This window comes from Zophobas morio, unplaced genomic scaffold (genome assembly GCF_036711695.1).
Source record: "Zophobas morio isolate AGI-343-1 ecotype UQ-CSIRO unplaced genomic scaffold, CSIRO_AGI_Zmor_V1 ptg000007l, whole genome shotgun sequence".
NCBI lineage: Eukaryota > Metazoa > Arthropoda > Insecta > Coleoptera > Tenebrionidae > Zophobas > Zophobas morio.
Genome location: NW_026972112.1, coordinates 740,380 through 767,010, shown reverse-complemented (window position 1 = coordinate 767,010; position 26,631 = coordinate 740,380). Strand labels below are relative to the sequence as shown.

Here is a 26,631-nt window from a genome sequence, read left to right as displayed (position 1 = left end):
TTCTCTATTTATACGAAAACATTATCTTTTCTGGTGTGTATGTTGCAAATCCAACTTCAAGTGTTTAGATGACCGCATAAAACTTATCCGCGGATTATTTGTTGATTCATGCTTAAGTACTCAAGGTTGTAACTAGGTACTTAGAAACAAGAACGCTTAGATTTATCAAGTTGTTACGCAAAAATAAAGTTGTCGGTCTTATCATAGGAGGTACTTGACCATAATGGATTAAACACTATATAGTTATTTTTGTCGCTTTGTTTACAAAACAAAGCAGGTGTAGATCATTTGAACAAAACATGAAGCTGGAAACATTCCATTTGCTATATTATATGTCTACTATCGCACGTAAAAGTATTGTTACGTTGAACGGGGATTAAAATCGGCGTGGGTAAAACTAAACAATTTTATTTCTTAATAACCGGGTTTACACGACTTATTATAGAGCGATTATGTACAAAATAATTCCGGCGCAACTTCACTGGGTTTTCTCGACACTCGTTGGACGCGACTTGTTAACTGAATTCAGCTCTCGTTGTCTGGACTACTCTAACTGCTCCCGACGGTGGTTCCCATTTAAACAGCATGCGGAAGTGGTATTTTTTTTACCAACTTGATTTACGTGAGAAATCCAATAAACTGACGAATGTTAACAAATATTTAACAATTATCTTCTATTTATCTTCTAACTATCTACTTCAATTTTGGGACTTTTAAATACCTATTTCAAGTTTTACATTTTTCGATTTTTCGACTTCCCGTGTTTTTGAATTTTTACTTACTCGATTTTTCATAATATTGCGACTTCTTAAATTTTAGATTTTTCGATTTTTCAAATTTTTTTCATTTTTCGATTCTTGATGTTTTGACTTACCGATTTTGAAAATTTTCAATTTTTCGAATCTTTAAATTTTAGATTTTTCACTTTAATGTTGTTTCGATTTCTCAATTTTTCGATTTTTTGTCTTCTCGTTTTTAAATTTTTCGATTTTTCAATTATTGGAAATTAATTTTTCAGTTTTTCGATATTTCCATGTTTTAATTTTCGATTTAACGATGTTCCTTCGATTTTTCGCCTTCTTTTGGGATTTATGTATTTAAATTTTTCGATTTTTCAATTTTTCAATTTTTGGCGTTTATAAAATTTTGGATTTTTCAATTTCTCAATTTCTCGATTAATAGGTTTTTTAATTTTTCGATTTTGAATTTTCCTATTTTTCTATTTTTAGCCACTTCTATTTCTCAATTTTTCGATTTTGGATCTTTTGATGTTTCGATTTAGCGATTTTTCAATTTTTCGATTTCGTTTTCTCATTTTTTCGACAATTCATCTTTTCGATTTTGCAATTTTTCGACGTTTCAGTTTAGGAATTTATTTATTTATTTAAATTTTCGATTTCTCAATTTCTCGATTAATCATTTTTTTAATTTTTCGTCTTAGTTCCGATTTCCCGATTTCTCAATTTTTCGGTTTCTCTAATTTTCAATTTTGAGATTTTTCAATTTTTGGATTTTTCAATATGTATCTCGATTTTTTAATTTTTAGATTTTCCAACTTTTTGTTTTTTTGATTTTTTGCTTATTCGATTTTTCAAAACATTGCGACTTTTTAATTTTTACATTTTTCGATTTTTCAGTTTTGATGTTTTGATTGCTCGATTTTTTAAATTTTCAATTTTTCTAATTTTTTAATTTAAAATTTTTCACTTTTTTGTTGCTTCGATTTCTCAATCTTTCGATTTTTTGCCTTTTCGTTTTTAGGTTTTTCGATTTTTCAATTGTTCGGGAGTAATTTTTCAGTTTTTCGATATTTCGATTTTTAAATTTTCTATTTAACGGTTTTCTTTCAATTTTTTTCATTCTTGTCTTTAGATTATCACATTTTATACCAATATACAGGCACTGGTTTGTGGAGGTTTTTAAATTTTTCGCAATTGATTTTTCAGTTTTTCACTATTTCGATTTTTCACAATTTTGGTTTTATAAGTTAAAATTTTTCAATTTTGAATCTTCCCATTTTTCAGTTTTTAGGCACTTCCATTTCTCAATTTTTCGGTTTTTCAACTTCTCGACTTCTCCATCTTTTGATGTTTAGATTTCGCATTTTTTCAATTTTTAGATTTTTCAGTTTTTTGATAATTCATCTTTTCGATTTTTCGATTTTCCAATTTTTCAACGTGTCAATTTTGGGATGTATGTATTTAAATTTTTCGATTTTTCAATTTTTGGCGTTTATAATTTTTGATTTTTTCTAATTCTTAATTTCTCCATTGACCGATTTTTTAATTTTTCGACTTTTTGATTTTTCGTCTTTCCGATTTCTCAAATTTTCAATGTTTAACTTTTGGAATTTTTCAATATGCATTTCGATTTTAAAATTTTTAGATTTTTCGAGTTTCTGTTTTTTGATTTTTTGATTTTTCGATTCGTTCATGTTTTGATTTCTCGATTTTGTAAATTTTCAATTTTTCGAATTTTTAAATTTTAGATTTTTCACTTTTTTGTTGTTTCGATTTCTCAATCTTTCGATTTTGCCTTCTCGTTTTCAGATTTTTCGATTTTTCACTTTCTGGGAATTAATTTTTCAGTTTTTCGATAACATTTTTCTGTTTTCGACTTAACGGTTTTTTTCGATTTTTCGCCTTCTCGTTTTTAGATTATCCGGTTTTTCAATGTTTCGGAATTAATTTTTCACTTTTTCGGTTTATCGTTTTTTTAAGTTCAAATTTTTCAATTTTGAATTTTCTCATTTTTCGATTTTAGCCACTTTCATTTCTCAATTTTTCGATTTTTCGACTTTTCCAGTTTTTCAGTGTTTTAGTTTTGGGATTTATGTATTTAAATTTTTCGAATTTTCAATTTTTTTATTTTTGGCGTTTATAAATTTTTGCATTTTTCGGTTTCTCAATTTCTCTATTAATCGATTTTTTTATTTTTCGACTTTTTGATTTTTCGTCTTTCAGATTTCTCGATTTCTCATTTTTGATTTCACAAATTTTCAATGTTTAAATTTTGGGATTTTTTAATTTTGGAATTTTTCAATATGTATTTCGATATTTTGTTTGACTTTTGTTTTTTGATTTTTTACTTATTCGATTTTTCAAAATTTTGGTATTTTTTAAATCTTATATTTTTCGATTTTTCAATTTTTTGATTTTTCGATTCGTTGATGTTTTGATTTCTCGATTTTGTTAATTTTCAATTTTTCGAATTTTTAAATTTTAGATTTTCACTTTTTCGTTTCGATTTCTCAATCTTTTGATTTTGGCTTGTCGTTTTTAGATTTTTAGATGTTTAATGTTTAATGTTTAATGTTTAATGTTTAATGTTTAATTTATTAACGGAAACTTCCAATTTACAAAAAAAAATAACAATAAATGAAAAAGAAAAATCAAAACAGAACATAAATAGTTAATTCCTAACAGTGGTTAACAACATATTATTAACTTATTTAGATAAATTGATGAATGTGGATATTACAATTAGAAAAGAAAAAAAAAATTACACCTGCCTATAAAATATTGATACCTGGCGTCTAAATTTGTTAAAATTCGAATTAAAAACGAGCACGTTACCGTTGGACAATCTGTTTGCTGCCATCATCATCCTATGTAGAGGATGATTTCGACATAGATTTGTTGATACGTTTGCAACTCTAAAAATGTTTCTACTTCTAGTAGAGCGACTGTTAGAGAATGGTACCAGAAAAGACAATCGCGCCAACAAATCCGAATTTTCAATAAAACCATGAATAATATTATGGAGAACACATGCATCTGATATATGTCTTCTAACACTTAATTGTGTGATGTTAAAACTGTGCATAATCCAGTTATAATCACCCTTAATATGCTTATATCCAATCCTAAATTCCAACGAACGAAGAAATTTTTTCTGCACCTTTTCTAATAATTCCACGTCGACATTGTATATAGGTGACCAAACAGATCCGCAGTATTCTAAATGAGAACGCACCAAAGAACAGTACAGCGTTCTAAGTGCAACAGGAGATAGTTCTTTACAATGACGCCAAATGAAGCCCCACATACCTAACGCCTTCTTTGAAATATATTCATAATGGCTTTTAAACGACAGTGTTGAATTGAATATGACACCTAAATCCTTTATTTCAGAAACACGATTCAGCGAGTTATTATTAATATGATAGTCAAACCTAATGCTAGACTTAATATTGAAAAAGGAAATAATATAACATTTCTTGAAGTTCAACGGTAACAAATTGTTATTACACCAACTTAATGCACTATTAAGATCCATTTGCAATAGATTTTTCAATTCCCGATTTAACGGTTTTCTTTCGATTTTTCGCCTTCTCGTTTTTAGATTTTCCGGTTTTTCAATTTTTCGGAATTCATTTTTCAGTTTTTCGATGTAGCGATTTTTCATTTTTTCGGTTTAGTTTTTTTAAGTTCAAATTTTTCAATTTTGAATTATCCAATATTTCGATTTTTAGCCACTTCCATTTCTCAATTTTTCGATTTTGGACTTCTCGAACTTTTGATGTTTCGATATTGCGATTTTTCAATATTTCGATTTCGTTTTCTATTTTTTTCGATAATAATTAATCTTTTTGATTTTTCGATTTTGCAATTTTTCAACGTTTCAGTTTTGGAATTTATTTATATAAATTTTTCGTTTTTTCAATTTTTCAGTTTTTGGCGTTTATAAATTTTTGGATTTTTCGATTTCTCAATTTCTCGATTAATAGATTTTTTAATTTTTCATCTTTCCGATTTCTGAATTTTCAGTGTTTCAGTTTTGGGATTTTTCAATTTTTGGATTTTTCAATACGTATTTCCATTTTCAAATTTTTAGATTTTTCGACGTTCAGTTTTTTTGATTTTTTACTTATTCGATTTTTCAAAATTTTGCAACTTTTTCAATCTTATATATCTCGATTCTTCAGTTTTTTGATTTTTCGTTTCGTTGATGTTTTGATTTCTCGATTTTGTAAATTTTCACTTTTTCGAATTTTCAAATTTTAGATTTTTAATTTTTTTGTTGTTTCGATTTCTTGTCTTCTCATTTTTAGATTTTCCGGTTTTGAAATTTCTTGGAAATAATTTTTCAATTTTTCGATTTTTAGCCACTCCCATTTTTCAATTTTTCGACTTCTCGATTTTTTGATGTGTTGATTTCTCGATTTTTCAATTTTTCGATTTCGCAGTTTTTTGATAATTCATCTTTTAGATTTTTCGATTTTCCAATTTTTCAACGTTTCAGTTTTTGGCGTTTATAAATTTTTGGATATTTCGATTTCTCAATTTCTCCATTAATCGATTTGTTAATTTTTCGACTTTTTGAATTTTCGTCTTTCCGATTTCTCAAATTTTCAATGTTTAAGTTTTGGAAAATTTGTTAGATTTTTCGGCATTTTGTTTTTTTTTATTTTTGGCTTATTCGATTTTTAAAAATTTTGCGATTTGTTAAATCTTTCATTTTTCGATTTTTAATTTTTTTTTGGATTTTTCAATTCGTTGATGTTTTGATTTTTCGATTTTGAATTTTCCCATTTTTCGATCTTTAAGCTATTTCGATACCGCGTTTTTTCAATTTTTCGATTTCGATTTCTCGATTCTCAGTTTTTCGATTATTCGAGTTTTCAATTATTTGACGTTTCAGTTTTGGGAGTTTTGTATTTAAATTTTTCGATTTTTCAATTTTTCGGGTTTCTAAATTTCTCCATTAATCGATTTTTTAATTTTTCTGATTTATCGATTTCTCAGTTTTTCAATTTCAGTGTTTAAGTTTTGGGAATTTTCAATTTTGGGATTTTTCAATTATGTATTTCGATTTTTAAATTATTAGGTTTTTCGACTTTTTGTTTTTCTTATTATTGGCTTATTCAATCTTTCTAAATTTTGCGATTTTTTAAAACTTACATTTTTCGATTTTTCAATTTTTTTTGAGTTTTCAATTTCTTGATGTTTTGATTTCTCGATTTTGTAAGTTTTCAATTTTTCAATTTTTCGGAATCAATTTTTCAGTTTTTCGATATCTGGTTTTTGCAGTTTTCGATTTGACGGTTTTCTTTCGATTTTTCTCCTCCTCGTTTTTAGATTTTCCGGTTTTTAAATTTTTTGGAAATAATTTTTCAGTTTTTCGATGTTCGGATTTTCCAATTTTTCGATTTTTAGCGACTTCCATTTTTCAATTTTTCGACTTCTCGATCTTTTGATATTTTGATTTCGCGATTTTTCCATTTTTCGATTTCAATTTCTCGATTTCACAGTTTTTTGATAATTCATCTTTTCGATTTTCCAATTTTTCAACGTTTCAATTTTGGCGTTTATAAGTTTTTGGATATTTCGATTTCTCAATTTCTCGATTAATCGATTTGTTAATTTTTCGACTTTTTGAATTTTCGTCTTCCCGATTTCTCGCTTTCTCAAATTTTCAATGTTTAAGTTTTGGATTTTTTCAATTTTGGGATTTTTTTTATGTATTTCGATTTATAATTTTTAGATTTTGCGACTTTTGGTTTTTTGATTTTTTATTTATTCGATTTTACAGAATTTTTCTACTTTAAAATTTTTCAATTCGTTGATGTTTTGTTTCCTTGATTTTGTAAGTTTTCGATTTTTCGATTTTTTTAATTATCGGGTTTTTTAAGTTTAAATTTTTCAATTTTGATTTCTCCCATTCTTCGATCTTTAGCTAGTTCGATATCTCAATTTTTCGATTTTTTAAATTTTAAATCTTTCACTTTTTAGTTGTGTCCATTTCTCAGTGTTTGGATTTTTCAATTTTTCGGAATTAATTTTCTAGTTTTTCAATATTTCGATTTTTTAATTTTTGGATGTATCGGGTTATTTAAGTTTAAATTTTTTAATTTTGAATATTCCCATTTTTCGATCTTTGGATATCTCAGTTTTTCGATTTTTCGACTTCTCGATCTTTTGATGTTTTTTCAATTTTTCGGTTTCGATTTCTGGATTTCTCAGTTTTTCGATGATTCGTTTTTTCCTTTATTGGAGTGTTTCGAGGTTTCAGTTTTGGGGGTATTTGTATTTAAATTTTTTGAATTCTTAATTTCTCCATTGATCGATTTTTTAATTTTCTAATTTATCGATTTCTCAATTTTTCAATTTCTCTGTTCAAGTTTTGGGATTTTGCAAAATGGATTTCAATTTTTAAAATTTTAGATTTTTCGACTTTGTTTTTTTGATTTTTTACTTATTCGATTTTTCAAAATTTTGCGAGTTTTTAAATCTTACATTTTTCAACATTTTCATGTATTCGATATTTTAATTTTTGGGGTTTTTGGATTATTAAGATTTTTTAAATTCTCGACTTTTTAATTTTTCGGTTTTGACAATATTTTGATTCCTCCCTAAGATTCTGTAAAATTCTTTCCAAATAAAGAACCCCACAGATACTCGAGATTTTTTAAGTGTTTTAAAATCAAAACACAAGAGGCCCTGAAGATATATAAAAAAAACACTAGTTAACTAAAGTTATTTAGACAGATCTTCCCTCGCCCCTGAAGTAAAAATATACTATCAGTACATGCTTAACTTCAATTGTTTATAGTCGATCTTATGACAATTTTTATTTTATCATTATTAAATATAGACGGGCGCAACAGTACTATATTCTAAATGTAGATGTACATCTTTGGCAACAGCAGTTTTTTTTGTAGTAGGTAATGTTACGATATCTGGTAGTTCAATAATGGTACAACCGTTCCTTCGATTAAATTTTATTGGTTTTATTAAGAATATAATCAGAAATCAAATTTTATGTACACATGAAATGCATCGGAACTCAGTCACCCGTGTCCTCCTTACTCCCGTCCTCAACCTCGGTCGGGTTGATGATCTTGTCGTGGACAGTCCTCAAGTGCCTCAGGAGGTTGCTCTTCACATTGAAACCCTTATAGCACAGTTCGCACATGTATGGTTTTTCCCCCGTATGGGTGCGCTTATGTATCAGCAAGGAAGCATGGGAGGGGAACTTTTTGGAACAAATCGTGCACGAATTCTGCGCAGGGCTGAAAGTCTTTGGAGTTTTTATCACTTTGCCGGGTGCGGTCTTGTTAGACAGGTGCAACTCGAACTCCGTGTGGGTATTCTGGATGTGGTGGACCCATTCCGCGGGCGTTGGGAAGTATTTCTGACACAAGTCGCAGTGGAGCTGGGGGAACGGGGCGTCCGAGTCGTCGTCCTGCGCAAAAGAAACAAAATTAGATCGTCATCAATCGTCATCATCAATCGTCATCATCCCCCAGGATGAGGAGTATTTACATTCAGAGCACCCAAAAGTGGTAGACGAAAATACGGGATAAAGGACTGTAGTATAGTGTCAATAAAATGAGTAGGGAAAATTGTTAACGTAAGGAATAGATATAAGAGGTGATTGTACAGTTGGATAGTGTGGATTAGGTAGTGTTAGAATAAAGTTCTGAAGCGCAACCTGCGTTTCTGTGACCCTTCCCCCCCGTACTCCGTGCCTAAATGTAAGCAGACAACAAATATAAAACGGGATATAAATGTTGAATATTACATGGCGATCCTGCCAGGATGATTCCAGGATAATTGAAACTGAAACCCGTTGTCAGAGGAAAATAAGACATGGGCAGTAAAACGTCGAAAGAAGAAGTCATAATTGCGCAAACAGCAAGCGGGGATGCGACCATAAGGAAGACGGATTGGATCTTAATCTGTTTGACGGTTGTGTTGGTAATTTTATTACTATGGCTGGGAATCAAAAAGTGTAAGAAAATGCTAAGAAAAGTGGTACGTCAAGAAATCCATAAGAATGAATTGGAGCATTCCAGGGACGCTACTACAGAGGCATAGTGATGTAGTGTTACAGTGCAGTGATTGAATGGAAAGTGAAAATCAAGTTAAGTTTTAATCTATTGAAAGTGGGAAAAAGTGGTTAAGTTCGTGAAATTGCGCATAAGGTATTGTAACAGGTTTTCAAAAAAAGAAATATGTCGGGTTAACATCGGTCAAAGGAAGTGCAAAGTACATTTACACTCGTAGGAAATGAAAATTGGAACTTCAGCAAATTAACTAGTTATTGCATCGAGAATTTTTTTTTTTGGATGTTAGATATAAAACTTGGGTTCATTGTTATTGCTGATCGTTGTAATTATTGTTTGATTTATCGTAAAATGTTTGATATGCTAATTTGGTATGAAAGGTTGAGAAACTTTTGATGGAGTCAAACTTAACGTGCATTCATAACAAATTAAAAGAGATAAGAACTTATTTAATAAAAATCGGTCGGGATAGGCGCACTATTGAGTGTGTAAATAGGAAGATAAATGAAGCAAATCAAATTTATAAATGTTTAGATCAGGTAAACAAGCAGGTTAAATTAGATGTAACAAATAAGGAGTATACTGACGAAGATATTCAAAAATTAAATGCACTAAATGGTGAGATACGAAAGATATACAAAGAAATTTTAAATTTTTCAAAAACTACCAGTACGAGTGTCGGCTCCAAGATGGCATTTGATCTTAAAACGGCTGTTAGTCTATTACCTGTCATGAATGATGATGAGGCTGTAACAATGCAATTGATTGACGCAATAGAACTTTACGATACTATGTTAGAATCAACCGGTAAACCTTCTTTAATAAATTTTGTCTTGAAAACACGTCTTTCAGTTGGTGCGAAACTTAGACTTAAATCGAATTACGATAGTGTTGCTTTGCTCATATCAGATATGAAAACACATTTGATTACAAGGAAAAGCGATACCGCTTTGCAAACGAAATTAATGCGCGCCACACAAGGAAATAAATCCGTTTCAGATTTTGGTAAAGAAATAGAAGAAATATTTGTTAATCTTACTATATCACAAGCTAATGGCGATTCGACAGCATTTAATATTTTAAAATCAGTGAATGAAAAAAATGCTATTAAAAGATTCGCGGATGGCTTGCGTAATCAAAAATTAAGTACCATTGTTGCATCTAGAAATTTTTCATCTCTTAAAGACGCGATTCAAGTAGCGCAGGATGAAGAAATATCACGCTTCGGTCCAGAAAATCAAATTATGACAGCAAATCACAATAAACGGAATTATAATAACGCTAGCAAGAAATATAAATCAAACCAAGGTTCGGATTATTCACATAAAAATTGGAACTATTCACACAAATTTCGTAGAGATAATAACGCAAATGGATCAAATTATGCAAGAGGGAATACATCAAACACAAATCGTAATTTTAATAGAAACAAATACTCAACAGGGAAAGTTTTTAATCATAACCATAACAACAATTCATTTCGTAAATACCAATCGAATAAACAAATTAATCATGTCCAAGAAACGACGAAACAAAACACAGAAGTAGGAACCCGTAACCACCAGTTTTTTCGAGAAAGTAATAATTAATGAAATTTGTGAATGCAATGGCACCTCATGGGTAAATTTTGGAGTAAACGATAATAATTTTAGTTTTTTAGTAGATACGGGAGCTTCATTGTGTGCTATTAAGCATGAATGTTTATCTAGCGATAATGAAATAATAAAAGAAAAATTGAAAATTAAGGGGATTACAGGTTATATTTTTTCAGAAGGGTACGTTCATTTAAAATTGAAATATAATGGAAAATATTTTGTTCAAAAATTTTACGTATTTAAAAATTTATCGTGTTCAACAAATGGCATTATAGGTAAAAATTTTCTGAAAAAGTTTAGAGGAGTTATTCATTTTGAAAAGGATACTTTACTTCTGTCACATTTTAATAAAGAAACTATAATAGCGTTACGTTCTGATAATGATGATATTATTGCAATTCCACCGCGATGTGAGTTTGTTTTTTGGTTATCGACAAAAATTAAAGAAGATTGTGTTATTGTGTCAAAAGAATTATGTTCTGAAGTCTTTATTGCCAACAGTATTGTTAGACCAAAAAATGGTAAAATTCCGGTCAAAATTCTCAATACAAGAGAAACTGAAGTATGTTTGAAAAACTGTGTACCTGAGTTGCAAAGATTATGTGAATATAACATATGTAAATTTGAGAGAAATACAGTTCTGGCTGATAGAGTAGAAAATTTATTAAATTTGTTAAACTTAAAGTCGTTAAATCCACAAGAACAGAAAACAATTGAAAATATTTGTGCTAAATACGCTGATATATTTCATTTACCAGAAGATAAATTATCGACTACTAATTTATATAAACAATCCATTAAACTGAAGGATAATACAAGTTCTATTTATGTCAAACCCTATAGGATTCCACAAACACAAAAACTAGAAATCGAAAAACAAATACGTAACATGTTGAAAGATGATATAATAGAAGAATCTAAAAGCGAATATTCGTCACCACTTCTTCTAGTTCCAAAGAAAAATGATAGAAATGGGGCAAAGAAATGGAGGGTAGTTATCGATTATAGGTTACTTAATCAGAAAATTGAGGACGATAAATTTCCCTTACCGAATATAACAGATATTTTAGATTCATTAGCGGGAGCGATATATTTTTCGCATTTAGATCTGAGTCAGGGATACTATCAGGTAGAATTAGAACAACAAAGTCGACCTTATACAGCATTTACTACAAACCAGGGGCAGTTTCAAATGAAAAGGTTGCCGATGGGTTTAAAAACAAGTCCCAGAGCTTTTTCACGACTAATGACAATAGCAATGTCTGGTTTAAATTATGAAAAATGTTTTGTCTACCTAGATGATTTAATTGTATTTGGAAGAAATCTACAAGATCACAATTCTAATTTAATTAAAGTATTTAACAGGCTTAGGGAAGTAAACTTGAAACTTAATCCAGTAAAATGTGAGTTTTTGAAGAAAGAGATTCTTTATTTGGGACATATTATTACATCGAATGGTATTTTACCTGATCCTAGTAAAACTAAAATATTAAATGAATATCCTATTCCGACAACAGTTGATGAAGTAAGACGATTCGTGGCATTTGCTAATTACTACAGAAAATACATACCAAAATTTGCTGAAAGGGCAGCACCCTTAAATCAACTTTGTAAGAAAAATGTAACATTTGAATGGTCTAAATCTTGTCAACAAGCTTTTCTAAATCTTAAAAATGCTCTTACGAGACCTCCGGTATTGGATTATCCAGATTTTTCAGAAAAAAATGAGTTTATTTTACAAACTGATGCATCTGGGATAGCAGTTGGAGCTATTTTATCAAATCAAAATAGTAAACCAGTAGCTTACGCCAGTCGAGTTCTAAATAAAGCCGAATTGAATTGCTCAACTATAGAAAAAGAGTTATTAGCTATAGTCTGGGGAGTGAAACATTTTCGACCATATCTGTATGGTAGACGGTTTAAAATTTTAACTGATCACAGACCACTGGTATATTTATTCAATCTTACCAATCCCTCTAGCAGATTAACTAAATTTAGATTATGTTTGGAAGAGTATGATTTTGTTGTTGAGTATGTGAAAGGAGCAGATAATGTCTCTGCAGATGCTTTATCACGAGTGAGTGTGTCATCGAATGAATTGAAAAGTATGAATGAAAATTTGATTGCTGTGATGACAAGAGCGCAAGTAAAAAAATGTAAATCCAGTGACCAGAAATATGACAATTCAGAGATTACTGCAAACATACGGACTGATCACCCGAATATTGTAGAAATACTCAAAAAACCCAAAGATTGTATTGAATTGGTAGTTAATCCTAAGGCAATTTCCAAAAGTTTTGAGAAATATCACAAAGAAAAGATTGGAAATTTTACCTATATTCCTGCTGTGTCAACAATTTACACAAACCTAAAATCCCGATCGGCATCAGCGCGAGACGAGTTGTCGAGAGAATTAGCGTTAATTTGTAAAAAATTTGATATTACAGAGTTGACAGTTTTAAAAAATAATGATAATGCGCATGTTATAAGAGACCTAGCTAGGATATGTAATAATGAAATGAGCTCACAGGGTACCCAAAATACAAATAAGTTCAACCTTCCTTTTCCAAGGATTTATGTTGTGTCAGGAGCTCAACGTGTATTTAATAAAGATGAACAAACAGTAATTTTAAATGATTTCCACTTACTACCAATTAGTGGTCATGCAGGAATTAACAGAATGCTAAATAATATTAAAAAATATTACTTTTGGCCAGGATTAGGTAGAGACGTTACGAATTTTGTAAAAAAATGTGATAGTTGTCAAAAACAGAAATTTAGTAAACATATAAAAGAACCAATGGTAATTACATCTACACCATCTTCTTCGTTTGAGAAAATCTATTTGGATATCGTAGGCCCTATAGAAAAAGATTTATATTATACTCACACTGCAATGCGATTTAACTAAATTTGTAGAAGCGTATCCATTAAAAACCAAAGACACGATAACAGTAGCTAAAAATTTTGTAGAAAACTTTATTTTACGGTTCGGAATTCCGAAAGAAATTGCTTCAGATCGGGGTACGGAATTTATTTCATCAACAATGGCTGAAATTTGTAAACTATTGCATATTAAGCAGTTGCATTCTACATCTTACCATCATCAGAGTATAGGGGCACTTGAAAATTCTCATAAAGTTTTAGGAGCTTATTTGAGAACGATGACAGAAAATAAAACGAGATCATGGAGTACATGGCTATCTTATTGGTGTTTTTCTTATAATACTACAGTACATACGGAAACAAAGTACACTCCTTATGAATTAGTTTTCGGGAAAAAATGTAAAATTCCTAGCAATTTAGTTAAGGAAATTGAGCCAATGTATAATTTTGACGATTATTCTAAAGAATTAAAATTTAGGTTACAGAAAGCACATCAAGATGCACATTGTAATTTAGTTGCAAGTAAACTTAAACGGAAAGATAAGTACGATAAAAATGCTAATCCCATAGTTTATAAGAAAGATGATTTAATTTTAGTGCAAAACGAAACAGGTGATAAATTAAGTGTTGTGTACAACGGTCCTTTCGAAGTTTTAGAAGAAGAAACACCAAATGTGAAAATAATTAAAAATAGTAGACAGGTAACAGTGCATAAAAATAGAACAAAATTATATCATAAAGATGACTAACGCTATGTACGGCTCACGTTGCATGTAGTGTAGCATGTCTTGTAAAGTCATCAAAAGAAAATTTGTAATAGTAATAGTTAGCGTAGGTCATAACATGTTTAGATTTAGTTTAAACCAAGTTTCAGAATGAATGATTGTGCGAATGTGTTAGTTTTAGACAAAAATTACATCTAAATATTACCTAAATGTATTTTTTTTTCCGGTAGAGGTGTAGTATAGTGTCAATAAAATGAGTAGGGAAAATTGTTAACGTAAGGAATAGATATAAGAGGTGATTGTACAGTTGGATAGTGTGGATTAGGTAGTGTTAGAATAAAGTTCTGAAGCGCAACCTGCGTTTCTGTGACCCTTCCCCCCCGTACTCTGTGCTTAAATGTAAGCAGACAACAAATATAAAACGGGATATAAATGTTGAATATTACAGGACCACTTGGTGTAAGTACGGACGGACGTGGGATTAATTCAAAATGACGATAATACGGGAGGGCCGAAATTTAGGAAAACCGATCTAAAAGGGTCGGGTCTTCAACACTAAGGTGACCCGAATCGTCAGGGTTGCAATCAATTCCACTAGCACATCTCCATGCATACCCCCAAAAACTCTACCAACCTGTTGGTTCTTCCCCCTTCTTTGCCTCTTCGCTGGTAGCATATCCGTATGGGTCTGCACGTGCCGCACCCATTCCGCCGGAAGCGTGAACGTCTCCGTGCACAGTTCGCACGTCAGCGGCGAGTACAACCCCTGCTCCTCCGAGTCCTCCATGTAAATCTCCGGCTTGATCGTCATCTCCGTACTGAACACCTCCTTCTCGTCCACCAGCTCCATCTCCGCCTCGTTCACCTCCGTCCACTCGATCGGCTCCTCCTTGATCACCAGAAACTGCAGCGAATCGTTGCTCTGCTCCGTCTTCTCGCCCCCGTCCTCCGAATCCCCGCTCGCCGCCGACCGCTTCTCCTCCTCCGTGCTCTTGATCACCGAGTTCTGCTTCTCCCCCTTCATCTTCTCCATCTCCGCCGCCAGCGCCTGCTTGTCCACCTTCTGGTACGTCTTCACCATGTTGATGGTGTAGTTGAGCACCTTGGGGGCGCCGGCCGCCGCCTCCGGGCCGTCTTTGTCGGCGCGCGGCGCCGGCGACTGCGGCGGCGCCTGCTTCTTGTCGCTCTTGTGCTGCACCTTGACCAGGCGGTTCTCGCTGCTCTCGTCCTCCTTGGGCCGCCACAGGCCCTTGACTTTGAGGATGTCGCCGCCGCGCAAGACGGGCTCGAGGATGTCCTTAGAGACGGTGGCCTCGCCGCTGTACATGTACTGGACGAGGGTCTTCATGGTGCGGTAGTTGATCTCGGGTGGGAGGATGATCATGAGGGGTAGTGCGGTGGTGACGCGCGGCTGGAGTTTGAGCACCTGGTGCAGGTACTGGCTGCAGGCGGATAAGACGAAGCGGTGCGCCATGATCTGGCGGCCGTCGACGGTGACGAGGGCCACGTCGGCGAAGGATTCGTTCTGGAGGGAGGTGGCGATGCAGGAGTGGAGGTAGCTGCCGAAGGAGTGCCATTTGAGTTGGTAGTTTTCGGCCATGTGGTCCATGCTGGCTGCAAGAAGAAACGGAATTTGGCATCATCGTCGTTATAGAAGCGATAAACAAAGGGGAAAGAAAATGCAACAAGAAACCGGCAAAAACGGCTTCAAAAAAACACAAAAAACAAAAAAGAGATAAAAAAGTAGTCAAAAGAAAAACAAGAAAAAAAGACGACAAAAAATACGGGAAAAGACCTCAAAAAAAGCGGTAAAAACAAGCCGAAAAGTGTCACAACAAGACAAAACAGTCGAGAAAAAAATAGGTAAAAAAAGACGACAAAAATAGGGCGAAAAAAAGTACAAAGAAGACGGCAGAAAAAGTCGAAAAGAAATAAAGAAAATCGTCAAAAGAATGCGTCAAAAAAAAAGTTGACACAAAAACGGCCGAAAAGAGGCTAAAAAAAGACGAAAGAAATGAGTCTAAATAAATAAAAGAGGAAGCAAATGCACAAAAAAAAAACTCTTAAAAGAAAGCGTCAAAAAAAGTGCTTAAAACATGGAGTATAAGAAGAAAAGGCGAAGGAAAAAAGTCTACAAAAAAGGAAATAGAAAATGACAAATAATTCGACAAAAAAACAAAAAGAATAGCGATATAGAAAGGGAAAAAAAGGACCAAAAAACGGTCCCAAGAAAGCGTTAAGAAAAGGTATCAAAAAAGCGTCAAAAGCAGTCCATAAAACAGACGAGAAAAAAGACAAGAAGAAAGCCAGAAAAAAGAAAAAAAAGCCACCAAAAGATAAAAAATGCCATAAAAATAGCGATAAATTAAACAGAACGAAAAAACAACAAAAAATCTTTACAAGAAAGTCTCAAAAAAGGCGTCAAAAAAAAGATGACACAAAAACGGCGGAAAAGAGGATAAAAAAAGACGAAAGAAATGGCTCTAAATAAATAAAAGAGGAAGCAGATAAAAGTCCCTAAAACATGAGGTATAAGAAAAAAAGGCGAAGGAAAAAAGCCTACAAAAAAAGGTAATAGAAAATGACGCATAATTCGATAAAAAAACAAAAAGAATAGCGATATAGAAAAGGAAAAAAAAGGCCAAAAAAACTGCCCCAAGAAAGAGCTAAAAAAAGGTATCATAAAAGCGTCGAAAGCAGTCCACCAAACAGATGAAAAAAAAAGACAAGAAGAAACGCAGAAAAAAGAAAAAAAGCCACCAATAGACAAAAAATGCCATCAAAATAGCAATAAATTAAACAGAAAGAAAAAACAACAAGAAATCTTTAAAAGAAAGTCTCAAAAAAGGTGTCAAAAAAAAGACGACAAAAAAACGGTGTAAAAGAGGCTGAAAAACAGACAAAAGGAATGGTTCTAAATAAATAGGAGGGTTATAAAGGAAAAGTGAAAAAAGGGCGACCCATAAAGGTGAAAAAAAAAACGCAAAAAAACCTACTAAAAGAAAGCTTAAAAAGGTGCCTAAAGACACGAGGTATATGAAGAAAAGGCGAAGGAAAACAGCTTACAAAAAAAGGCAGTAGAAAATGACAAATAATTCGCCAAAAAAACAAAAAGAATAGCGATATAGAAAGGGAAAAAAGGGCCAAAAAACCGTCCCAAGAAAGCGTTAAAAAAAGGTATCAAAAAAGCGTCAAAAGCAGTCCACAAAACAGACGAGAAAAAAGACAAAAAGAAAGGCATAAAAATGAAAAAAAGCCACCAAAAGATAAAAAATGCCATAAAAATAGTGATAAATTAAACAGAACGAAAAAACAACAAAAAATCTTTAAAAGAAAGTCTCAAAAAAGGCGTCAAAAAAAAGATGACACAAAAACGGCGGAAAAGAGGCCAAAAAAAGACGAAAGAAATGGCTCTAAATAAATAAAAGAGGAAGCAGATGAAAGTCCCTAAAACATGAGGTATAAGAAAAAAAGGCGAAGGAAAAAAGCCTACAAAAAAAGGCAATAGAAAATGACGCATAATTCGATAAAAAAAAAACAAAAAGAATAGCGATATAGAAAAGGAAAAAAAAGGCCAAACAAACTGCCCCAAGACAGAGTTAAAAAAAGGTATCATAAAAGCGTCGAAAGCAGTCCACAAAACAAATGAAAAAAAAGACAAGAAGAAACGCAGAAAAAAGAAAAAAGCCACCAAAAGATAAAAAATGCCATCAAAATAGCAATAAATTAAACAGAAAGAAAAAACAACAAGAAATCTTTAAAAGAAAGTCTCAAAAAAGTTGTCAAAAAAAAAAACGACAAAAAAACGGCGGAAAAGAGGCTGAAAAACAGACAAAAGGAATGGTTCTAAATAAATAAGAGAGTTATAAAGGAAAAGTGAAAAAAGGGCGACCCATAAAGGTGAAAAAAAAACGCAAAAAAAACCTACTAAAAGAAAGCTTAAAAAAGGTACCTCAAGACACGCGGTATAAGAAGAAAAGGCGAAGGAAAAAGACCTACAAAAAAAGCAATAAAAAAAAGATAAATGATTCGCCAAAAACAAAACAAACAAAAAAATAGCGATAAATAAAGGGAAAAAAGCGCTAAAAAAAATCCGTCACAAGAAAGCGTTAAAAAAAGGCACCAAAAAAAGCGTCAAAAGCAGCCCACCAAACAGACGAAAAAAAAGACAAGAAGAAAGGTAGAAAAAACACTAATAAACGGCCGAAAAAAACACCATGTAAAACAAGGTACAAAAAGCGACAAAAAACAATAAAAAAACAAAAAATAATTGAGAAACAAGCAATAAAAACAACAAATATTTCCACAAAAAGGCGACAATATGGTGGCAAAATAACGGTAAATATAAGACGATAAAAAAAAATGAAAAAAAAGACTAAAAAATGCAGTAAAAAAAAGACGAAAAGAATGGCGATAAATATAAGCGAAAAAAAAAGACGCATAAAAACTCATGACAAGAAAGAGCCAAAAAAGACGCCACAAAAAGATCGCAATAAGACGAAAAAAAAGGACAGGAAACACCAGCAATAATTCGACAATAAAAATGCAAAAAATGACGAAAAAGACTACAAAAAAGGCGGTAAAGAAGAGGCGAAAAGAATAGCGATAAAGAAAATCAAAGAGAAAACGCGACCAAAAAAAAACCTCCAGAGAAGGCGTCAAAGGGCCGAAAGTATAGCGATAAAAAATTAAAAAACGCTCTAAAAAACACCAAAAAGCGTCAAAAAAAGATGAAAAATAAGACGAAAAAAGACAAAAAGGAATAGCGTTAAATACAGGGCAAAACACGCTCCAAAAAACTGGAACAAGAAAGTGTCAAAAAAGCACCAAAAAAGCGTCAAAGCCGGTTCACAAAACAGATAAGAACAGACGGTGACAAAAAAAAAGACGGTAAAAAAGAATAAAGACAAGCGACATATAAACGAAAAAGAAAAGAATAGCAATAAATTAAACACAAAGAAAAAGCTACAAGGAACCTTTAAAAGGTCTGCTGGGTAATAATATTAATAAAAAAATAAACAAAAATAAACAAAAAGAAAGTGTCAAAAAAGGCCTGAAAAAACAATAAATAAAAGATGAGAAAAAGAGATGACAAAAAACGGAGGAAACACGTTATAAAAAAGGTTATAAAAAACGAAACACATGGCGAAAGAAAAAGATTCAAGAAAAGGCGTCAAAGAAAAAAAAACACCACAAATAATTCGACAAAAAAATCTGTAAAATCAATAAAAAAGGGGTTAAAAGCTTAAACAAAATGCCAAAAATAGCGGAAAAAAGATACAAAAAGAGGCAGAAAAAAAATAGGCGAAAAGAATAGCGGGAATTAAAGACGAAAGAAGACCCTCCAAAAAAAAAAACGCGTCAAAAAATAGAATGGAAAAAAGGCTACAAAAAAGCAATAAAAAATAAACAATTGGAGAAAAATGACAAAAATATAGCGTCAAAAAAGTTAAAAAGCAGACGATAAAAAAGACGACAAAACAAGGAGAAAAAAGAGGACAAAAAAAAGTAGAGAAAAAAAACGAAAAGAATTGTGATAAATAAATAAAGGCGAAAGCAAATGTGCAAAAATACTCAAAAAAAAGGCGCCAAAAGAAAGACGCGATATAAAAGGAAAAAAGTCGATGGAAAAAAGGCTACAAAAAGCAATAGAACAAAAAATAATTCGACAAACAAGCAATAAAAAACAACAAATAATTCGACAAAAACGGTAAAAATATGGCGGCAAAATAACCATAAATACAAGGCGAGAAAAAAAGACAAAAAAATGAGGAAAGAAGGCTTCAAAAAAGGCAGTAAAAGAGACGAAAAGAATGGCGATAAATAAAGGCGAAAGAGAACTCATAAAAAAAAACAGCAAAGAAAGTACCAAAAAAAAGGCGGGAACAAAAACACCAGAATAAGACGAAAAAACGACAAATAAATCGCCATAAACGCAAAAAATGGCGGAAAAAGACTATAAAAAAGGTGACAAAAAAGAGTCGAAAAGAATTGCGATAAATAAAGACGAAAGAAAACGAGCTAAAAAAAGTCAAAATTAAACGTCTAAAGAGGCACCAAGAACCGTCAAAAAAATGACAAAAAGAAGACGCGAAGACAAGACAAGGAAAAAGGATGACAGAAAACCGTGGAAAAAAGACTCCAAAAAAAGGGTTGTAAGGGAAAGGTGAAAAAAGGGCGACCCATAAAGGCGAAAGAAAACGCCACAAAAAAAGTCAAAAGAAAGTGTCAATAAAGGCGCCAAAAAACCACTAGATATAAAGCGGAAAAAAGAGGATGGAAAAAGGCTACAAAAAGCGACAAAAAAGTAATAAAAACAACAAATAATTCAACAAACAAGCAATAAAAACCAACAAACAATTCAACAGAAAAAAGCTACAAAAAAAGGCTGGTGATAAAGGCAAAAGCAAATGTACAAAAACACTCGTCAAAAAAGACCAGATATAAAACGAAAAAAAAGACAATGGAAAAAAACGCTACAAAAAGCAATAGAAAACCAGCAAATAATCCGACAAAAAAGGGCAAAAATATAGGGGCAAAATAACCATAAATACAAGGCAAAAAATGGCGGAAAAAGACTACAAAAAGGTGGCAAAAAAGGTGAAAAGAACAAAGAAAAATAAAGACGAGAGTAAACGAGCCAAAAAAAAGCCAAAATTAAGCATCAAAAAGGCATAAAAAAGCGTAGAAAAATGAAACGAGGAAAAAAGACAAGAAAAAAGGCCACAAGGAAAGGTTATAAAGGAAAGCTGAAGAAACGGAGACAAATAAAGGCGAAAGAAAATGCGACAAAAAAAAGTCACAACAAAGCGCCAATAAAGGCGCCAAAAAAGACTAGATATAAAACGAAAAAAAAACGATGGAAAAAAGGCTACAAAAAGCGACAAAAAAAGAAATAAAAACAACAAATAATTCAACTAATTAACAATAAAAAACAGCAAACAATTTGAAAAAAAAAGGGAAAAATATACCCTCCACAAAAGTGATAAATAAAAGACGGAAACATAGATGAAAAAGAAGGAGGAAAAAGGCTACAAAAAGGCAGTAAAAAAAATGAAAAGATTGGTGATAAATAAAGGCGAAAGCAAATGTACAAAAACACTCGTCAAAAAAAGACTCCAAAAAAGACTAGATATAAAAAAAGACGATGGATAAAAAGGCTATAAAAAACAATAGAAAACAACAAATAATTCGACAAAAAAAGACAAAAATATAGCGGCCAAATAAAGATAAGTATTAGACGAGAAAAAAAGGAAAAAAAATGAAAAAAAGCGAAAGAGCACTCATAAAAAACCCATCAAAGAAAGTGCAAAAAAAGGCACCAACAAAAAGCGACAAATAATTCGACACAAAAACGTGACAAAAAGGCTTAAAGAATTCCGATAAATAAAGACGAAAGAAAACGAGCCAAAAAAAAGTCAAAATTAAGCATCAAAAAGGCATAAAAAAGCGTAAAAAAATGAAACGAGGAAAAAAGACAAGAAAAAAGGCCACAAGAAAAGGTTATAAAAGAAAGCTGAAAAAACGGCGACAAATAAAGGCGAAAGAAAATGCGACAAAAAAAGTCAGAACAAAGCGCCACTAAAGGCGCCAAAAAAGACTAGATATAAAACGAAAAAAAAAAGATGGAAGGAAAAAAGGCTACAAAAAGCGACAAAAAAATGTACAAAAACACTCGTCAAAAAGACTCCAAAAAAGACTAGATATAAAAAAAGACGATGGACAAAAAGGCTACAAAAAACGATAGAAAAACAGCAAATAATTCGACAAAAAAAGACAAAAATATAGCGGCCAAATAAAGATAAGTATTAGACGAGAAAAAAAGGAAAAAAAAATGAAAAAAAGCGAAGGAACACTCATAAAAAACCCATCAAAGAAAGTGCAAAAAGAGGCACCAACAAAAAGCGACAAATAATTCGACACAAAAAGGTGACAAAAAAGGCGGAAAGAATTCCGATAAATAAAGACGAAAGAAAACGAGCTAAAAAAAAGTCAAAATTAAGCGTCAAAAGATGCACCAAAAAGCGTAAAAAATGAGAAAAATAAGAATCGACAAAAAGATAAGAAAAAAGGACGACAAAAAACGATGGAAAAAAGACTACAAGAAAAGATTGTAAAAGAAAGGTGAAAAGAGGGCAACAAATAGAGGCTGAAGAAAACACGACAAACTAAAGTCAAAAGAAAGCGTCAATAAAGACGACAAAAAAAGACGATGGAAAAAAGTCAGAATAAGACAAGTCAAAAAGACAAGAAAAAAGATGGCAGAAAAATACGGAGAGAAGAACAAGAACACTTTCACCAGTGGCGTATCATCAGTTATTATGTTTGTTCAAAACCAAAAACGATCAACTGACTTGAATATAAGGTGGTTATAAAGGACAGCTTTTTTAGTGTAATTTATGTGCAACAGATAGGCAACCAATAATTTAGATATTATAGACTGGCGTATGCATTGATGGAAGCGGCACATTCTTACTAAAACAGTTTCAATTCATTTATTCATCCCCACCAAAAACGACTTGATGACGTCATCTAAAAAATTATCAAGTACATACACCTTTTTCGAATTTTTTTCGGATTTTTTAATTTTTCCATCTTCTGCGATAACTGTAAACGTAATGACCAATATGTGTAAAAATTATTGATTTTTTTATGTTAAATTCGGTAAAAGTGCTAGACAAAAACCCGCTCATCGAACTGTTGGAGCACAAACCCAATAACAAAACACGCCATGCATCAACAAATGAACGACGTCGTTAAGATAACAAGCTGATAACGAACACACCATAACCTCACAACCCCCGGTTGGCGGGCAACCAACCATACCCAACCCTTCAAAACCCACTTTTCTCCATCTGCGGGCCCAGACCACCTGCACCACACACCTTCCAATATCACGCCAATCCTACACTAATCTGCACCTGTTGCCAACGAAAAAACCGCCAACCTACCGACTCTTCGCAAGTTCGCATTATCAGCAAGCACCTACTTCCCATTTACAACAACAAATCGATTCTCCGCGTCGCAAACCGCCAAAATAAAACCCAGCAAACGCGGCCCACTCGCACAAACCAGCCATCCAGCACGGAAAAATAGAAGAAAAACGCGAAAGCTCCTCAATTGCCCGAATATGACTGAATAACCGATTGTTCATTCGAGTGAGCGTGTGTCGGCGGCGGCACGCCGCCGCCGCCGCCAAAGGGCGAGTAAAAACCAGAAATTGTTTACCTTTTGCTCGAGGGAGTCAGCAAGAACGCATCACTGCTGCAGCACTTGTACAAAAGTGAATTTGGCCAGTTGCAGATGCCGGCATAAAAATCGATAAAATCGGTCTACCTCTATTGATTTCATCCAGCCAATCCTGGACAGCCATTTATCCTATCGACCTGACATCGCTCTAGTCGCGCACTCCATTTTATTGATTTACAAGCTCAAAATTGTATTGTTTCGTCTACTTTGCACGAGAATTTCGTACAATTATTGGGAGAAGGCGGCGGGATGGGCGCAAGGCGAAGACTGTTGGGCCGGAGGCGATGGGCAGGGATGGTTGGTGAGGGATGGTTGGGGGGCGAAGGAAGGGGATCGTTTGTACTTTTTTTTGGTGGAGGGTCAACGAGAATAGAGCTGGAACAGGGGAAGTCTTGCACGGGAAAGGGTGCCAGGAAATGTCTTAGTTTTAGACGTACGGTAAAACTTACGTTTAATGTCAAGTTGAGGATATATAGTACATCGTAAAAGTCTTGTAGCGGAAACTATTTTACGTTTTTTAATAAAATATCTGATCTGATGTTTGCCAAAAGTTATACTTTAAAATGTAAACAATTTTGCTTTAATTATATCGATTTATATATATTATATTTCTTCAAATTCTGAGAGCAACACAACTGAGTTCGGTTAAGCTGAAATCGGGAACTCTTTATATTTGCTTATCATTTTTTTTTATTTGTGTATAAATTTGTTGGTAAATTCGTTTATTTAAACAGTTTTTGTAAATTTTGTTTATAAATTTGTTTATAATTTACCTGCAAAATTTGTGGTTAATTTTATGTTTATGTAAAAATTTGTTGCTAACACTTTACCCAAAAATTTGTTACTAAATTTGATTATTTATAAATTTATTGCTGAACTACTTTATTTATAAATGTATTTATAAACTTTTTTATTTATGAATTTACTGCCAGATTAATCTATTTATATATTTTTTTTGCCGAATTTGTTTATTTATAAACTTTATAAATTTGTTTACAACTCTGTTTATGTATAACTTAATATATTTTTTTTATTTGTGTATAAATTGGTTGGTAAATTCGTTTATTTAAACATTTTTTGATAAATAAGTTTATCTGAAAAGTTGTTTATAATTTTATTTAGAAATTTGTTTACCATTTGTTTATTTAAATATGGTTATAAATTGTGTATAAACATGTTTATAAATTTATAGACAAATATGGATCTTGCAATTAAGCCCCGCCCTTCGACCCGACAACGAATGAAAAATTCATTACAATTGAGAATTGAGATGGACGCGGGTATGGGTGGGGCCAAATCTTTGGCTTTATTTTTTCTTAATATACATGGTATTCTTTGAACAACACGATTCAAAATAAAGATTTTGCAGTTAAGCTCCGCCCCCTTGACTCACGATGAATAAAAAAAAATCATCACAATTGAAATAGAGCGGGTGGGCGGGGCTACATTTTTCCTTTTTTACTTCCCGAGTGTAAGCAAAGTAAGTATTGTAATCGAGTCCGTCGGCCGACTCTCTACTTTTACATTTTCTCGATTTTTCATGACATTTAGAACACGAAAAAATAGGTCTCCCGTTTCCGTCTGTCTGTCTGTCCGTCTGTCTGTCTTTATGTCTGTCCGTCTGTCCGTCTGTCTGCCGTCCCGGATTTTTATTAGACAGATTATCTTTGAAAACTTCCCCAAAATTTAAATTTTGTCGAGTAAACGAATCACGGAACCTGATAAATTAAAACTGAAGTTGTACTTACCCTGTTTTCAGTCCTTTTCGGAAAAATATCCATTTTCTTTCGTGTTCACAGCACCAACACAACACATTTTCACTAATATTTATTAATAATAAATTAGAAATCAGCGATAAGAGCCCTACTTTTAAGTCAAACCGGAGCTCCAATGTTGCTGCTATCAGACCGAAATCTAAACTGAACACAAGAGGCCGACAAATGCGACCTTTGGACAAGTAGCTCACGTGACAGTGACGTCATCGCACGTCACGATGAGATTGCAAAAATTATTTTTCATATTTCGGCCGGGAAATTGCACATTTTCGGGGTTAATTTAATAATATTTAAACAAATTGCTTTGTTTTAGTAACTTCGCGTTTTTAAGAAAACCGTGTTCGATTTAATCATCATATATTACTATGCATCGTATTTAAACATTATAAATAATATTAATTATGTTTAAATATTATTTAGTTATATCGTGAAAATGTATAGCTTTGTTAGACCAACTTCAACCGTTTCGAAAATTTCCCCAAAATTTAAACTTTGTCGAGTAAATGAATCACGGAACCTGATATATTAAAACTGAAGTCGTACTTACCCTGTTTTCGGAAAAATACCCATTTTCTTCCGTGTTCACAACAATAACACAACACATTTTCCCTAATATATATTAATAATAAATTAGAAATTTGGGAAATTGCTCTGCTTTTACGCCAAAAGGACGCGACGATCTTATCGCCATCAAACAGAAATTAAAACTGAACACAAAGGACCGGAAAACGTAACCTTTGGACAGGTAGCTCACGTGACAGTGACGTCATTGCACGTCACGATGAGATTGCAAACATTATTTTTCATATTTTGGCCGGCTAATTAGGCATTTTCAGGATTAACTTAGCAATATTTAAACAAATTACTTCGTTTTTAATACCATCGTGTTTTTAGTAAAACGGTTTTCGGTTTGATTATCATATATTAATAGTCATACCATATTTGAGCATTATAAATAATATTAATTATGTCTAAATTTTATTTAATTATATCGTGAAAATGTATAGCTTTGACCGATCAACTTTTTTTTCGAATTTTTTTCCAAAATTTAAACATTGTCGAGTAAACGAATCTTGGAACTTGATAAATTAAAACTGAAGTCGTACTTACCCCGTTTTCGGTCCTTTTCGGAAAAATATCATCTTTCGTTCGTGTCCACAGTACTAACACAACACATTTTCACTAATATTTATTAATAATATTTAAATTAGAAATTCGCGAAAAGAAGTCTACATTTAAGCCAAAATATTTTGCCTTTTTTTCTTGTTCGTAACCTTCTTTTCGCAACAGAAAACTTAAAACGTGTTTAAAACAGGAAATATGGATTTTGTAATTACGCTCTGCCCCTCAGTCTGGCAACGAATGGAAAATTCATCAGGATTAAGAACTGAGATTGAATTATAAATTAACAAATACAGCAACAAAATTATAAATAAACAAAGTTACGGACAAATGGATAAGCAAACTTATAAATAAGCAAATTTTGTAGCAAATGTAGCAACATTCAACAACAAGTTTTAAACAAACTTAGCAAAACTTTATAAATAAAAGAAGATTATAAATTAACAAATTTGACAACAAATTCATAAATAAACAAATTTACAAACATA

The 26,631-nt window shown here is 32.2% G+C and overlaps 1 protein-coding gene across 3 annotated transcripts; it reads right to left on the bottom strand.

The window, feature by feature from the left end:
• Window positions 1-7,707: 7,707 nt before the first annotated feature.
• LOC135124173 (zinc finger protein Xfin) lies at window positions 7,708-23,342 on the bottom strand. Of its 3 annotated transcripts, none has more exons than XM_064049055.1 (3): window positions 23,226-23,342; window positions 14,632-15,611; window positions 7,708-8,187 (listed from the first exon to the last, which is right to left on the bottom strand). In XM_064049055.1, the coding sequence occupies exons 2-3, from the start codon at window positions 15,604-15,606 to the stop codon at window positions 7,789-7,791; spliced, it is 1,374 nt and encodes a 457-aa protein (XP_063905125.1). In that variant the 5' UTR covers window positions 15,607-15,611; window positions 23,226-23,342; the 3' UTR covers window positions 7,708-7,788. The 3 variants fall into 3 exon arrangements, with proteins under 3 accessions (XP_063905125.1, XP_063905126.1, XP_063905127.1); XM_064049056.1 differs by lacking the exon at window positions 23,226-23,342 and adding an exon at window positions 22,949-23,169; XM_064049057.1 differs by lacking the exon at window positions 23,226-23,342 and adding an exon at window positions 22,883-22,931.
• Between the last annotated feature and the right edge of the window lie 3,289 nt (window positions 23,343-26,631).

What these genes read in the sequence shown, in the direction of transcription:
- LOC135124173 (XM_064049055.1), bottom strand. Translation starts at nt 15,606, where the DNA reads ATGGACCACATGGCCGAAAACTACCAACTCAAATGGCACTCCTTCGGC. An exon ending in GAAGGGGGAAGAACCAACAG is followed by an intron (nt 8,188 to 14,631) that starts GTTGGTAGAGTT and finishes TCTTTTGCGCAG; the next exon opens with GACGACGACTCGGACGCCCC.